General features: G+C 36.4%; 2 protein-coding genes across 6 annotated transcripts; one reads left to right on the top strand and one right to left on the bottom strand.

The window, feature by feature from the left end:
- Nucleotides 1-1,700: 1,700 nt before the first annotated feature.
- CHR8 (chromatin remodeling 8) lies at nt 1,701-8,957 on the top strand. 4 transcript variants are annotated; one of them, XM_028266458.2, is made up of 8 exons: nt 1,701-2,020; nt 2,879-3,024; nt 3,117-3,683; nt 3,884-4,289; nt 4,769-5,639; nt 6,201-6,810; nt 7,126-7,596; nt 8,114-8,957. In XM_028266458.2, exons 2-8 carry the CDS (start codon nt 2,932-2,934, stop codon nt 8,804-8,806), a joined length of 3,711 nt encoding a protein of 1,236 aa, XP_028122259.2. In that variant the 5' UTR covers nt 1,701-2,020; nt 2,879-2,931; the 3' UTR covers nt 8,807-8,957. The 4 variants fall into 4 exon arrangements, with proteins under 4 accessions (XP_028122259.2, XP_028122260.2, XP_028122262.2 ...); XM_028266459.2 differs by having other exon boundaries at nt 1,717-2,020; nt 2,876-3,024; XM_028266461.2 differs by having other exon boundaries at nt 1,727-2,080.
- Nucleotides 8,958-10,805: 1,848 nt separating this feature from the next.
- Nucleotides 10,806-15,832, bottom strand: ABCI18 (non-intrinsic ABC protein 4). 2 transcript variants are annotated; one of them, XM_028266463.2, is made up of 3 exons: nt 15,019-15,832; nt 13,682-13,969; nt 10,806-11,092 (listed from the first exon to the last, which is right to left on the bottom strand). In XM_028266463.2, the coding sequence occupies exons 1-3, from the start codon at nt 15,511-15,513 to the stop codon at nt 11,024-11,026; spliced, it is 852 nt and encodes a 283-aa protein (XP_028122264.2). In that variant the 5' UTR covers nt 15,514-15,832; the 3' UTR covers nt 10,806-11,023. The 2 variants fall into 2 exon arrangements, with proteins under 2 accessions (XP_028122264.2, XP_028122265.2); XM_028266464.2 differs by having other exon boundaries at nt 10,806-13,172; nt 15,019-15,818.

Raw genomic sequence — 15,832 nt, 5'->3', positions numbered from 1 at the left:
TGCTATATTTTAGTTTTGATAGCTTCAATGACAAATCATTAGAGATACTCATAGAAGAGATGCTATTCTATTGAATGCAATTAAAGGATGTATAAGAAAAATAAAAATTTTCGCCAATTTTTATTTTTCCTTTAAAATGCCATATCAATTATCAATGTTAATGTTATGTAGTTGTAATTGTATATTTAAATTTTTGAGCAATTTAACGAATTAAGATTGAACTATAAAACTATTTAAAGGGTTATTAAATATGGAATTTTAGCCGTTACTAAATTTAAGAATATTTGGGAAGGAAAAAAAATGATAAATGATAAAGCTTTTAGGTTGTATAATTTATATGGCATAACATATTGATACAAAAAATATTAATTGTTCTTCATTGAAAATCTACAATATACAAGAAAGAATGTGCGTAAAATACAAATAATAATAATAATAATGTGAAGCAATGGAGGTATTGTTTAGCAATAATCTTTTGTAGCTTGAATTTCATTTGGCTTGAGTGGCCCGACTGTCCAAAACGACGTCGTTTTGGGTAGTGTTTGTTTGTTTGTTTGTTTTTTTTTTTTTTCTTCTTCTTTTTTCCTTTTATATTCTGAAACATAGAGGAAGAGGAAGAAGAGAGAAGAAGAGAAAGAGAAAGAGAGAGAAGAGAGAGGAAGAGAGAACAGAGAGGAGAGAGAGACATCACCGCTGGCGCCATTACCGGCGCCATCATCAACAGATCTGTGTATACACAGATCTGTAAATTTGTTTTTCTCTGTGTGTGTGTGTGTGTGTATAGATCTATCTCTCTCTCTCTCTCTTTTCTGAGTTAATGATGATGATGATGTGGTGTAGATGATGATGTTTTTTGTTGTTGTTGATGATGATGATGATGATTTGTTATTGTTGTTGTTGTTGATGATATGCTCTCTCTCTCACACAACTCCCTTTCCTCTTCTCCTTCTCCTCCTTCTCCTCTTCATTCTTCTTCTTCTTCTTCTTCATCTGCAGAGAGAAAAGGGCAAAAAAAAAGAGAGTAAAAAACGACATCGTTTTGGGCAGTCGGACCACTCAAGCCAAATGAAATTCGAGTTACAAAACGGAACTATATTGTTTAGTGAAATTTACTGAGGATGTTTGTAATATATTTTTTTATAAAAGAATTTGTGTGAGTATGTTTAATGTAGCTTTTAATTATAAATAAATAAATTTAAAATTACACGATTAATGTTTCTAATTTATGTTTTTACAAACTGGCCAATATTTTTAAGTAAAAAATTTAAATACAACTGTTATATTAAAATCCTAAAAAATGAGAAATTATTTATAAATTAATTTGACAACATCTATGTCATAATTCAGTGTGTTTAGTTTTAATTTTCTGAATTTAATTTAAAATAATTCAATATGTTATATTAAAATAATAAAAAATGAGAAATATTTGATAAATTTTTAAAGATTTTTTCCAAAAATATTATACCTTTTAAATATATTTATGTTAAATATATCTAAATTTAAAAAAAATAATTAAAATATTAAAAAAATTTAATAAAATTAAAAAAATAAAATTTTGTGAATTGTAGAAATCAAAACTATTATTTCATCTTCAAGATGAATAATTGCTCGTCATCTATCGGCTGGGATGAAGCCACGTGCACCAATTACAAATCTAAGCGACGAGGACTAATTGACCGCCTCATCAATCAAATCAAGCTATAAAAGCCTTATAAAAAAAAAGAGAGAGGTGCAGGTTATGAAACGTGAGCCCCTTGTTCACGTTAGAAAGAATCATCAATGGGTTGAACGTCCTCCCCTCCCCTCCCCTCCCCTCCCCAAACCTCAAGTACGATCGTCAGGAGAGAGAAAACTAAGAAAAAGCCATGTCAGAGAAAGAAGCGGATTCAGGATTTGTTCGTTACGTGAATCTAGGGTTTCTACAGATTGAATCTTCAAAGCCTATTTGTATTTCGATTCAAATGTGAAAAAGACTAGGGCCAATACAAATTTCTCTTCAAGACTCGAATTCAAAGCTTCGGTGAGAATTCGGGCTTTGTTGCTCACCAATTCGCTACGAATAGATCAACAAATCCATTTTGTATGTGCATCTGTATATGTATATATGTATGCTGTTGAAGAAAGCATTGAATCAGTGATTTTTGTAATTTAATCATTTTATATTTGATTTTATTTGACAATTGCTTGTAGTAGCATTTAATAAATTGTTGAAAACTGTGTCTTGTATGATCACATTGTAGTGGTAATGCATGTGAAATTAGTTTAAGGTGGACACTAGAGCTAGAGCTACTGGAATATCAGCTCATAGTTATGATATGTTGATTACTTCATGAATATACATTTTCTTCAGAATTTAACATAAAAGTATAATCGCGACTAAGGCTGAATTCCGGCTTGCAGTTTGATAATTATCCTACAACTAATTAGGTTTCTATGGAGTATACAGGGATGATTAACGAGCCAAACGAGCCAAACAGTTAATTGTTCAAGCTTGGTTTGAAAACTTTAGTGAGCTTCAAAATTTGTTCAAACTTGGTTTGTTAACTTTCGAGCTGATTGCAAACGAGCTTTTGTTGAGCCGAGCTCAATTAGTTTGGTATTTTTATATAGTTTTAGACTTAGCAAACTGAGCTTGAGTGAGCTTTTGTTGAGCTGAGCTCAATTAGTTTGGTATTTTTATATAGTTTTAGACTTAGCAAACTGACTTGTTTATTTAACGAACAGAGCTTGAGTGAGCTTTTAACTAGCCATAATATTAGTGGAACATAATAATCGTAGATGTTTTCCTTGCTGAAATTGTGGTTAGATGTTTCTATTGTACCTGAATCATCTTAGAACTTAACCAATAAATGATATCATGACCTTGTTATTGTAGCAGTGGATCTCTTGGCCACAACTTTGACATTCAGACAAAGTATTTGATTCAATTAAATGGAAGAAGACGAGGAAGATAGAGTTCTGTTAAGCAGTTTGGGTATCACATCTGCAAATCCTGAAGATATTGAACGAGACGTATTAGCAGAGGTTGTTATTTTATTTTCATACTAATTTTGTTATTATAAGCATATGATATTTTTGGAAAGCACAATCTGATGGTAGCTGTTATCCAACGGCAGGCAAGAAATAATGCTGGGGAAATTAGCGAAGCAGGTGGAAGCACGGAGGAGGAACTTCTTGGCAGTTCAAAAAACAATGAATTGTTGTCTACCAGCCATGCTGACGTCTATAATAAATTAAGGGCTGTAGAAATTGAAATAGATGCTGTTGCATCTAGTGTTGAACAGGTCAAGAACCTTGCAAGAAATGAAAATCATGTCCCCGATGGTTATGATGGTGAGGAACAAGGAGATAAAGAGGATGAACGGAGCATTTTACAGTCTTCTTGTAATGATCTAACCCTACAGCATGCCCTAGCCACTGATAGACTAAGAAGCCTGAAGAAAACAAAGGCTCAACTCGAGAAAGAAATCTCAAATTTGTGCAAGGATGACCCTTCCAAATGTAGTAAGCATGACAAATTGATACAAGATCTTGTTAAGGAAGAGCGAAGGCCAAAGTCAAAGTTGAAAGAACTTCAGAAATCAAGCAAGAATCCAAAGAAGCGGCAGAAAATAGTTTCATTTGATGAAGATGGTGATTTTGATGAAGTTTTAAATACAGCATCTGCTGGATTTGTTGAAACAGTGAGTTAAACATGGTTTTTTAGTCTACTTTCACTGAGTTTACAATAGGGTAGAAGGGGGTTAAGTGGTTGATCTTATATACTCATCCTTCTATAGAAAAGTTTTCTATTGCGATTGTAATTGGGGTGTTTTAAAGTTTATTAGGGTATACAAATGAAATTAGAGCTATAAGGACTAACTAAATATGTTTTATGTCTTAGGAAAGGGATGAGTTAGTTCGGAAAGGAATTTTAACCCCCTTTCATAAGCTTAAGGGCTTTGAGCGTCGTATTCAACAGCCAGGGCCCTCTAATAGGAAAAATGTACTTGAGGAAGAAGACAAGACTGATGATCTTGCTTCCACCAGTATAGCTAAAGCTGTCCGGTCTTTATCAGAGGCTGCTCAAGCTCGTCCAACAACCAAGCTGCTCAATTCGGAATCCCTGCCAAAACTTGAAGCACCCACTCGACCTTTTCGAAGACTAAAAACTCCGCTGAAGATCCCTCTATCACCAGAAAGTGAGACAGGGAAGAACAAAGGGACATTACAGAAAAAGAGAAGGCCATTACCTGGGAAGAAATGGAGAAAGTTAGCTTCTCGTGAGGGAGAACCTTTAGAAGAATCAGGTATGTTGAATTCCTTAGCTTCATGGTACTGTAACATTTGTTTGTCTCATTTTCAACTGTTAACTTTCTCATTTCTTTCAGAGGAGCTGGTCAAGATGTGTGATTTTGTAGTATTCTTTCATTCTTTTAGTAGACGAACTTTCACTTGTTATTTTAACTGTTAACCTTCACATCTTTAGATTTCTTTCTAATTCCCCATCCCCCCACTTCTTTTTTTTTTTTTGGGGGGGGGGGGGGGGGGGGGGGGTTGTTTTGCTGGTGATTTTTTTTTATATTTCATTTGTTATGTTTTCATGATAATTTTGTCCTTAGGAGGCCATATCAATGTAAATCGTCACAAAATGTTAGGAAACGATATGAAGTTTGTGAAGTTAGTGCTTTTGTTGAATTTACATTATCATCGTTTTTCTTTTTTCTTTTTCAAATTGATGTATATGGAAATATGATCTGGTATTGAACTTGGTGTTTTTTTCCCGAAGATGCAAAGGGTGATGTGGTGACCTGTAGTAATGAAGAAGAAGACCAAGAAGATGGCGAAGATGTGGATGCTCCTGAAGCTTCTTTTGTGACACTTGAAGGTGGGCTGAAAATCCCAGAAACCATTTTCAGCAAACTTTTTGACTATCAAAAGGTGGGGGTTCAGTGGTTATGGGAACTTCATTGTCAAAGAGCAGGTGGAATCATTGGAGATGAGATGGGTCTTGGGAAAACCATCCAGGTCTTATCTTTTCTTGGTGCATTGCATTTCAGTAATATGTACAAACCAAGCATAATTATCTGCCCTGTTACACTCTTGCGTCAATGGAGGAGGGAAGCACAAAAGTGGTATCCAAGCTTCCATGTGGAGATACTTCATGATTCAGCTCAGGATCCATCTAGTAGAAAGAAGAGAGCCGAATCCCACGAAAGTGATTATGAAAGTGAAGAACTGCTTGGCAGTGACAATGAAGAAAATTTATCTACTAAAAACACCAAAAAATGGGGTTCCTTGATAAATGGTGTTTTGAGATCACAATCTGGGTTGCTGATTACCACTTACGAGCAACTCCGTTTGCACGGGGAAAAACTTCTTGACATTGAATGGGGTTATGCAGTACTAGATGAAGGACACCGAATTCGGAATCCAAATGCCGAAATTACTTTAGTTTGCAAGCAGCTGCAGACAGTTCACCGCATAATAATGACTGGTGCTCCGATTCAAAACAAGCTTGCTGAATTGTGGTCTTTGTTTGATTTTGTTTTCCCTGGAAAGTTGGGTGTCTTGCCTGTATTCGAGTCTGAATTTGCAGTTCCCATATCTGTCGGTGGCTATGCTAATGCTTCACCCTTACAAGTATCCACAGCATACAGGTGTGCATCGAAATGCCTCTGAAATCTTTTCCAGGATTCTTAATTCTATGTGAAATTTCTTCAATTTTACCTGTCATATCAGTCAGTTAATTGTGAATTACTGGAAAGCATGATGAATGTTGCATGAAACTTGTGAGTCATTTTTCCCAAGTTATCAGCTTATGTGCCAAACGGGACATCAAAAGTGTGATTTATTCCTCTGCTCTGCCACTCTCCCCAAGAACAAGAAAGAGCCCTTACTTCTGCTTTGGCTTTCACCTTATTTTTTATCTATTTTTTTATAAATATAAATTGTTGCTCCCCCTTCCCCCTCAACAGGTAAAAGAGAGAAAAAATAAAAATTAAAGAGATAATGCATTGCTTTACATAAACTCAACTCAAAAGTACTTATAAACTTGTTTGAGTAGCTTCTTTCAGAAGGCCTTGCAACATTGTTTAATGTCCTGGTCAAAGATAGGATCTCTTGGATGTAGGGTCATTACCATGAGTTTCCCACCTCTTCAAAATCCCAATCTTTCCAATGTTGAATAAATTCTTCCTACTATATTTGATATCATGCAGGTGTGCAGTAGTTCTACGTGACTTGATCATGCCTTACCTGCTCCGGAGAATGAAGTCTGATGTTAATGCCCATCTTACAAAGAAGACTGAACATGTCCTCTTTTGCAGCCTTACGGCAGAGCAGCGATCAGTGTACCGAGCATTTCTTGCTAGTTCTGATGTGGAACAGATCTTTGATGGAAACAGGAACTCCCTGTTTGGAATTGACGTGATGCGTAAAATTTGCAACCACCCTGATCTGCTCGAGAGAGAACATTCTTTCCAGAATCCGGACTATGGGAATCCGGAACGCAGTGGAAAAATGAAAGTCATTGCCCAAGTGCTTAAGGTGTGGAAGGAACAAGGTCACCGTGTTCTTCTTTTTTCACAAACTCAACAAATGCTTGATATTGTCGAGAATTTTCTGACTGTTGGTGAGTATAATTACCGGAGAATGGATGGTAGGACTCCTATAAGACAGAGAATGGCCTTGATAGATGAATTTAATCACTCAGATGATATTTTCATCTTCATTTTAACTACAAAAGTCGGTGGTTTGGGTACAAATTTAACTGGCGCAAACAGGGTGATAATCTTTGATCCTGATTGGAACCCTTCCACTGACATGCAGGTTGGTTTGTGATTATCTCTTTGTTTTATCCACATTTTTCTTTAAGAAGAATATACTTGTTATTTTGTAGATTGATTTCTAAAATTTTGACAGTTTGATTTTAATATTTTCCATTTTTGATTTATTGAAATATATGTGATCTGGCTTTTCTGTGCCTTTTCTGCATCAAGGTACTGACATCTCTGCAAAAACTATTTGAGTTTCTTCATGAATTTTGAGCAGGATTGCTGCCACTTATATTTGTAATTTTGATCTCTTGCTTGCCTCTGAAAACGCTGCCACTAGTATATTGATCCCACCTGTTGCTTATGACAGGCTAGGGAGCGTGCTTGGCGTATTGGTCAGACTAAGGATGTAACAATTTATAGATTGATTACTCGTGGAACAATAGAAGAAAAGGTTTATCACCGTCAAATTTACAAACACTTTCTCACCAATAAAATATTGAAGAATCCACAGCAGCGAAGGTTCTTCAAAGCCCGAGATATGAAGGATCTCTTTACTTTAAATGATGATGAAAATAGTGGCTCTACCGAAACATCTAATATTTTTGGTCAGTTATCTGGAGATGTCAATATTGTTGGGGCTCAGAAAGATAACGAGGATAAGCAGAAATCAGTGAAAATGGCAGTGGCAAATGCTGATGATGCTGCAGTTGAAAGAGGGAATAATTCAGAGATTGGACCATCCAATAGGAAGGGTAAAGAAAAAGCTGATCATAGTGATGGTGAAGTCGATGAAGAAACAAATATTATTCGGAGTCTTTTTGACGCTCATGGAATTCATGTAAGTTTCCTCTACGATGCCTCTATAAATGTAGTTTTTGCCCTTTTTATCGAATCTTGTGTGGTATTTTTGCAAGAAAAATTGTCCACTTTGAACCTATCATGAAAGAGTGGGTTTTTTTTTTGAAATTTGATTGCATCAAGTTTCAAAAAAAGGTTTTGATAGGCATTTGTGTATAGAAATCTGTTCTTGGCAAATCTCTCAATATGAACCCTTTCAGATTCAAGTTCCTATCAGCTATAATTCATGGGTTACCTGCTTATTCAGTTGTGCAAGAGGCTCTTTAAGCAAGAATTAAATTTCCTCCTCTTTTTTTTTTTTTTTTTCCCCTTTTTTCCCACCCTTTTTTAATCTAATCAACTTTCTGTCTGAAGTATGTTCTAAAAAATGCAAATTAAACAGTGATTATGGTTTGTTGAAAAAAGAAAAGTGAGTATGGTTATCCCATCTCTTGCCTTTTTATGCCATGCATTGTTACTATTTTCCCTTACTTTTCATTTTCATCTTTTTTCTTCAGAGTGCCGTGAACCATGATGTGATTATGAATGCCCACGATGAAGAGAAGATGAGACTCGAGGACCAAGCTTCCCAAGTTGCTCAGAGAGCAGCAGAAGCATTACGCCAGTCACGAATGCTTCGAAGCCAGGAAAGCATATCTGTCCCAACCTGGACTGGGAGATCCGGAGCTGCTGGTGCACCCTCCACCATTCGCCGGAAGTTCGGTGCAACAGTAAATTCCCAATTGATCAATACCCCTAAACGCTTGGAAGAATCATCGAGCAATGGCGCAAGTGTGCCAAATGGCTTTGCAGCTGGGGCATCTGCTGGTAAAGTATTATCGTCTGCTGAATTACTAGCTAGGATTAGAGGGAACCAAGAAAGAGCAGTTGGTGATGGGATCGAACATCAATTTGGTTTGGCTTCAAGTTCTGGCAACAGAGAAAGATCTGTGGATAATGATAAGCAGCAGCCTTCTAGGTCATCCCGGAATCTATCAGGGGTGCAGCCAGAAGTGTTAATTCGTCAGATCTGTACATTCATACAACAAAGAGGTGGAAGAACAAATTCTGCCGGTATTGTGGAGCATTTTAAGAACAGGGTACCTTCGAAGGATCTGCCCTTATTTAAGAATCTTTTGAAAGAAATTGCCACTTTGGAGAAAGACCCAAATGGGTCTTTTTGGGTTTTAAAGCCGGATTATCAACAATAATGAAGTGTTCAAACACGGATTCATTGCAGCAAAAGTGCCGAGTATTTTGTTGTTACTCTTTTGATCGTATCAAAAGAATTGTTTTGGAGCTGCTGCAGTGTTCTTGACTGATTAATTTGTTTTAAAGTGGGTAAAATTTCCAAGTTGGTTACTTTCTTGGGTTTTGCTGCCTTTCTTTTGCTATCGCAATTTTGGTCAGGTCATAGTACCTTTTAGCTGTACATATATTTACATGCCCCTTGGGTTTTTTTAATTTTTTTTTTCTTTTCTGTGGATAAAAAAAAAACTGAAATTAAGGTAATTGTTCTGACATGAATGAAAGCTCAGCAGTTTCTGATCAACTCTCTTTGCTCATTGTCAGATTGGAATTTGACTTTGCTAAGCTACACATACATTTTTTTTTAATTAACTTAACAAAATTTTAAATATAAATTAATTATCTTCTAAACAATTACTTTTTGAAAAATATAAATTTATTTTTCTAATCCAACCAAAAACAAATAAAAAAACTTAGAGGGGGGAGAAAAAAAAGGAGAGATTCATAACATCTTATCACATACTCAGCCTATGTGGCAACTGAGTCAGATACTAAATAGCATAGATATCTTCTAAGTTACAAGGAGATGATGGTGTCAAGCGATTTATATTTCAGCAACATTGCAAACTCAGAATTATTTATCCAAAAATAAGAATTAATAGTTCGAATTTATTTCACTCCTGAATTCCATATTTCATCACTTTCATCTCCGTCGCACATGTCTATTCATGGTCAATTCCGAATTCCAGATTCTGGGTCCAAATTTATTTGTTTATATTTACATAACCAAATCTTTTATTAACTGAGGTGAAATCATAACAAGAACTTCCTTCAAATAGGACAACTAAAAATCAAGCACAAGAGAGAACGATGTTCAAAAACGAAAAATTATCCCTCACTTTATCTCATACTTTTTGAGTTCCCCTTCCCTTGTTTTCCACAACAACCAAACAAGGGAAAACAATTTCCTGTGCATTTTCCGCTTCATCAAATATTACATACCAAACTTCACAAAAAAGTTATACTGCGACCCACATGATTTCCAGAATATTTAGAAGAATCTGCTTCATTTCAAAAATTGTATATACAGCCTAATAATTGCAAAATGAAATAGGTTGACACAACAAATGACATTGCGAAAGCACAATCATGAGCATCCAACTTTTGATTAAGGCCTCGTTTGTTCATGTGACTTTTTTAGTCAAAAAATTACTAAAAAAATCAAAAAATCAACTTATACCAGAAAGTCAAAGATTCACTTTTCTCTCTACTTTTTACATATTTTTTCGTAAAAAGTCAAAAAATCATCTCACATACTAATTTTTTTTACATCATATTTTAGCTAAAAACTCAAAAAGTTACTAAAAAAACATATTCCCAAACGAGGCCTAAAAATATACAACTCATACTTAATATTTCTCAAGTAAATTAAGAAGAAAAAAAAAGTCGTCCATTTTGATAGTGTGTATTACCGTTATTGTGCAACACAAAATTTTCAATCCCCAATCTAATTCATTTTAGCATCAAATCCCATGTTTTTCATACCAAACAAGTTGGAAGAAATAAATGAGTTCTTATGCACAAATCAAATCACCATACTGATACTTTAGTACTATGCACTCGTTTGGCATAAAGAGTTGGGAGATTTTTTGGCTATTTTAATTACAAAAAGACAAAATAGGTTAAAAAATCAATAAAACAAAATATCACATCCAAATTATAATCATTTCATTTTTTTTCTCACAAAAGTCAAAAAATCCATCATAAGCAAAACTTTTTAGTCCCAAGCTAAAATAGCCAAAAAGTCAAAAAGCCAACACACATCCCAAAACGAATCCTATAATATCCAGTACAGTGCTACAACAAGAAGAGCACAAAATTGGCTGTGATGATCACATCAGTCCAAGGTAATTTGCATCAGTCAACTGGAAAAAAGAAAACAATATTCTAACCCAACAAAAATTAGAAAGGAGAAAATATATTCTCTCTATTATATATTAAATAAAAATTTAGAAGTACAAGCAAATCGAAAGAAGCATATCAACATATTTCAATAAATGTTATTTCCAGAAACGGAGTATTTGGTACCTTGAATTTTCTTTCATTTCCTTTTTTTAAAAATTCTTGTCTTTCTCAACATAACAGCAAACAAAGATCTCAATCAAATCCAAAACACACAATCAAAATGCTGCCCATCCAGCTGCACTGGTCTTTGCTGATCCTGATCCCGTTGTGGAAGGAAGATTCCTCTGCAGATGACACGAAGCAAACATGCTTAACTAATTGCTTACTCACAAATGCAAGGATTTCTAATATGCCAAAAAGATGTTTTTAAAACGACTCACATCAATAAGGAAATGCGGCGAATAGAAATATTCTTCATCACAGCAAACCTGTGAAAGGAATGTGTATTGTTTGAGAGACCCACAACCCAAGAAGGTTTCACCCGATCCGACCTACTCGGTTCCATTAACCAGCAGCGGCGTTGTTATTTTTCTCTAGTGGTTTCTTTGGTTATTTCATTATGTCTAAGGACAAATTTCATTATTTGGTTAACTATAGACAGTTATTCTTATTGGTCCAGTGTCATGAGAAATTCACCATGTCACCTTCCACAATGTAGTCTATGCTTGAGCAGTCAACTCAGCTGTATAGTCCATGTTGTGACCATCCAAGGTGACTCAGCCTCATGCTTCAGCTGTGGCTACTACGCATTCAGGTTTGCATGGTTCTCATTCTACAAGTATCTCTCCTACTACTTGGATATTTGATTCTAATTCTTTGGTTTGTAGACCCTATGGTTTGTGGACCAAAGTGCAAAACTTACTTTCGTTTATACTACCTATAAAATTACCCGAACAGCCTTATCTTCTTCCTCTAAACAATATACTTGTGTGTATATATTATATGTAATTTTTATTTTATTTAAAAAAAAAAAAAAAACCATCCAGACATCCAACAGTCAACAAATCAATTAAAAACCCAAATATCCAATTTCCCCAATCATTCACAGTAATCCACCTAACAAAGGTTGATAAGAATCAAACATAAACTGGAAAATTTAAACAAAAACATGCTTTAAGAGTTGTTCTAGGACGGACAGACCACATTGTTCGCTGTTGCTCTTGGACAGTTGGACCACAGATGGGTGTTGAATTACTTGTTTATCACAGATGTCTGTATGAGCTGGATGTCCACCTAGACTGTTTCCTCATATGCAAAGATTTCTTCTCCCATTCCTCAATCAACTCTCTGAACCATTCTTATTCAACTTGCAGCAGCATCACAGTGCAGGAAAGGACCCTAAGATCCTGATTGTGTGCAGTTCCTCATGATTTCTTGCTCACACCAGCAGGATGCCTAACATATGTGTTTGCATCCATCTGGGATGACAATGAAGGTTGTATTGCAAAGGTGTGAATGTGGCTTTTATAAGATCCTTAGTGGGCTTAGAAAGAGAGAGGAAAAAAGGAAATAAACGAAGTTGCAGCAAAGAGAGAAATAGTTACAAGAGTAGATGAAGAATAGCACTTTTTGTAAATTTGAATAAAGGGTATTTTTGTCTTTAAAAATTGGCTTACGCACGTAACTCTCACGGCCTATTACTTTGGATGAAAAATTTAACAGTACACTTTGGTCAACAAACCATAGGGGGTGATGTGCCTATTCCTAAATTAAAGGAGGTTCATCAGCATTTGAGCCAAATTATGAGGGGGTAAGGTGAAATTTGTCCTAGAATTTAAGGTACTTTTAAATGTAAAAGCATTTTTCTTTTAACAATTAGACATCCAATAAATAGTCCATCATTCTTCAAATTAATCATGCAATAATACATTCTAATAGTATTATGGCCTTTTTTTATATTTTGTTTTGCCAAAACTCCACTTTATATTTTAGTTCATTTATGCTTTTCGTTTTTCCTCCAAAGGAAAATTTCAAAAAGAAAATGATCGCTTTAAATGAAAGTTTATCATGTTTCGACACATGTTCCAAAATGAAAATCACTTGGTTTAGTGTTTTTTTGGCAACACTGCAACAAACTGGAATTATTTGCAGTTGTCACATTGACCCTTCGAATATCAGTTAACAAATTTCATACTTATCGAGTAAAGACAATATAAATGATACCCATTTGCATCCACCCACACACAATACACATGCATGTAGCTCATTGCAGTAGATGTCAATGATTTCCCAGCAGCATCCACAAGAAAAATGATGGCGGCACCCATATTGCAAGTTCAATTTGCTTCTTTTTTGTTCTCTAATACGTCCAGAGCTGCAAAACTGCATGCTCCCCTAGATAACCATTTTTACTGGTTATCTAGACTGCATTACAAATGTAGTTAATATAACCGAGCTAAGTCACATATACTTTCTACATTGACAGTGTATGTGATCATCCATAGAATATCAGAACAATGACATGTCAAAGGCTAATAGGAAAAGTATTAAGACATTACGGCACTCTCACAAAATAGATGTGTGTAGCCTCGTGTTCTAACATGACATGTAATTGCAGCATTGATCCTATATGCTTTTAATCAATTCCAGAAAAGTTAGCTAAAGTCAACACTTAAGGCAGCTTCTTTTTTTTTTTCTCTGTCAATCTTAAGACAAGACTAAAGTTCAGAAAATAACTGGCATATTAACAGTTTACCAATATCAATATGTAAAACAAATAATAAAACTATGCAAAAAGAAGCAAAATTGGATATCCACAGTAAAAGTTTCCATCATACAGAAGATGAGGCTGCAAAAACGACTAGAACTAAAAGCATAGGGCTAAGGCGTGAGCAGCAAATTAGCAGTATAACATAGAAGAAATGGAGAAGTACCTCGAGTTGAGAGAAATCTGAGAGAGTATCAGTAGAATGTCTCGCATTTTCCTTGGGCCCCTTGAGACCAACACCATGACTGGTAGAAGTAATCCGCACAGCAGCAGGATCATTAGGTGGGGGTGGTAAAGGAGATCTGATCTTTGTCGCTCCAGTAGGTGGAGGGGCAAGGCTCAGAGCTTTAGGTTTTCCAGTTCCAGAAACCCCTCCTGACAACCCAGCAGCTGAAAGCATGCCCGTACCACTAGATGGCTTGTTCTTCACAGTTATTCGGATGGTTTCACCTTCCTGTAACCCAAACATTGAAAGGTTAATTTCACCTAGAATCAAAGAAAAGCAGCAAAAAAAATCCCAAGAAACATGATCCAGAAACTACTGTAACAAACACCGTTTCAGCAGAAGCCTACAACAATTAACAGGTGAGTGATAATTTATTTTGTTTTAGTCAGTAATCACGAGTCAATATAAAAAGTAAGTGATGGAAATTTTAGGACAATGCCTAGCCTGATAGATAGATGTTTTAATCAACTGAGTATTGAAGCCCACTGTAACCAAAATAAAATGGACAAGGCCCTTGGAATGACAAAATAGATTACAGGAAACAAATTCAATGGAGGCGCACCAAAAGGCACCGTGCCTTAATTTATATAACATCATCAGATTTTCAATCAAAATTTATGAGGCAGACCTCATTGCAGACAACAAATTTATCTCCAAATGCCTTGAGTCTATTGCACTTGTACTTTAGCCCCCAAGTTAATGTAACAAGAGAACAAGTTATGCATATGGTGTCCGTAATTCACCACTATTACTAATATGCTATTCGGTTCAATTTTCCTGTTAAAATTATGTCGATATGGCCTATTGGTAGGGAACGAACAACCTTAATTCTCTCAAGAATCCCACCACTTATCATTATATATGAAATCATTGATAAAGCTTTCAACTTACAAAAAACACCCCCCCCCCCCCCCCCCCCCCCCGGGAAAACACAGTTATTACCAGACCACAACATAAATAGAAGACTAATAACACCAAAAGAGCATGCTTTTATCCTTTCAAATAAAACAAACAAGTAGTGGGGATTACTAATAGTCAGGTCAGATGGAACATTTCAATAAAAGCTTTGGATTAGATTCCTCTCTGCCCAACAGCTGATCTGACTCACCCAAAAATTACTTTGTATGTTACATCTATGATATATGTACACTCCCCGATCATGAACCCAGTGTGATTCTAATACAAATGTAGATACAATTCAGATAAAACAACGATTTTGTCCTCTAAATCATACTGAATTGACTCCAATTTTCACAGATACACAATGAAAAGTATACCTTCAATCTGTGATTGACAGCAGGGTGAATATCAATATGATTGTCATCGCTGCCGTCGCTCGATTCACCAGCCTCCTTGTCGTGCTCCCTCTTCACATACTTGTCATGATCCGACAACGCCACATTGAAATCAAACGCCTCGTTCCGCTCATTGAATCCCAACCCTATGAAGGCGTGCTTTCCCCTTCCGTCCTCGATCTTGAGCACGAAGTACCTCGACGAATCGAGCACGGGCTCGACGGAGGTGTCACGCTGGCCAGGGAGGACGAAGCAGGCGGCGAAAAGCTCGCCAGAGGAGGGATCTTCGAGGCGGATCTCGCAGCGGTCCTTGCAGGAGACGACGCGGAGGCGGCCGGACCAGATCTTGTCGGACTGGAGCCACTCGCCGCACTTGTAGCCGCCGCTGGTGGTGCGAGGGGGGATTTTGTAGACGGCGACCTCGCGAACCACCAGGAGGGTGTGCTCGAACGACTCCTCCTCCTCCTCGAACGACATCGGTTTTTTTTTTGGGATGAATTTGATGATAGAGGTTTGAAGTTGAAGGAAGATTTGGAGGGTAGGGTTTTGGTGGAGATCTGATCAGAGTGGAAACCAGGGATTGGATTGGAATTTGGAGTGGAGTTTCAAAGCGTTGGAGTCACGCGGGATTGAAAGAGAGAGAGGTGGTGAGGAGGTATCAATAGAGTTGGGTTTTTTGCAGAAGAGACGTGGGTTGGAAGCGTATTTTGAGAAATGTCAACTGTAGTAATCACTTGGCACGGATATTGAGACTAGGGGTCGTGTTTGACAATCGGCTCCGTCTGGAAAGACGTCC

This window comes from Camellia sinensis, chromosome 14 (genome assembly GCF_055761805.1).
Source record: "Camellia sinensis isolate YWXY chromosome 14, ASM5576180v1, whole genome shotgun sequence".
Taxonomy (NCBI): Eukaryota; Viridiplantae; Streptophyta; class Magnoliopsida; order Ericales; family Theaceae; genus Camellia; species Camellia sinensis.
This window is presented reverse-complemented; position numbering and strand designations above follow the sequence as displayed.

Excerpts from the sequence above, each read along its gene's own strand:
- CHR8 (XM_028266458.2), top strand. The coding sequence starts at position 2,932 with ATGGAAGAAGACGAGGAAGATAGAGTTCTGTTAAGCAGTTTGGGTATC. Across the intron at positions 3,025-3,116 it reads AACGAGACGTATTAGCAGAG|GCAAGAAATAATGCTGGGGA; the intron begins GTTGTTATTTTA and ends ATCCAACGGCAG. Across the intron at positions 4,290-4,768 it reads AGAACCTTTAGAAGAATCAG|ATGCAAAGGGTGATGTGGTG; the intron begins GTATGTTGAATT and ends TTTTTCCCGAAG.
- ABCI18 (XM_028266463.2), bottom strand. The coding sequence starts at position 15,513 with ATGTCGTTCGAGGAGGAGGAGGAGTCGTTCGAGCACACCCTCCTGGTG. Across the intron at positions 13,970-15,018 it reads CTGTCAATCACAGATTGAAG|GAAGGTGAAACCATCCGAAT; the intron begins GTATACTTTTCA and ends TTTGGGTTACAG. Across the intron at positions 11,093-13,681 it reads CAGATTTCTCTCAACTCGAG|AGGAATCTTCCTTCCACAAC; the intron begins GTACTTCTCCAT and ends TGTCATCTGCAG.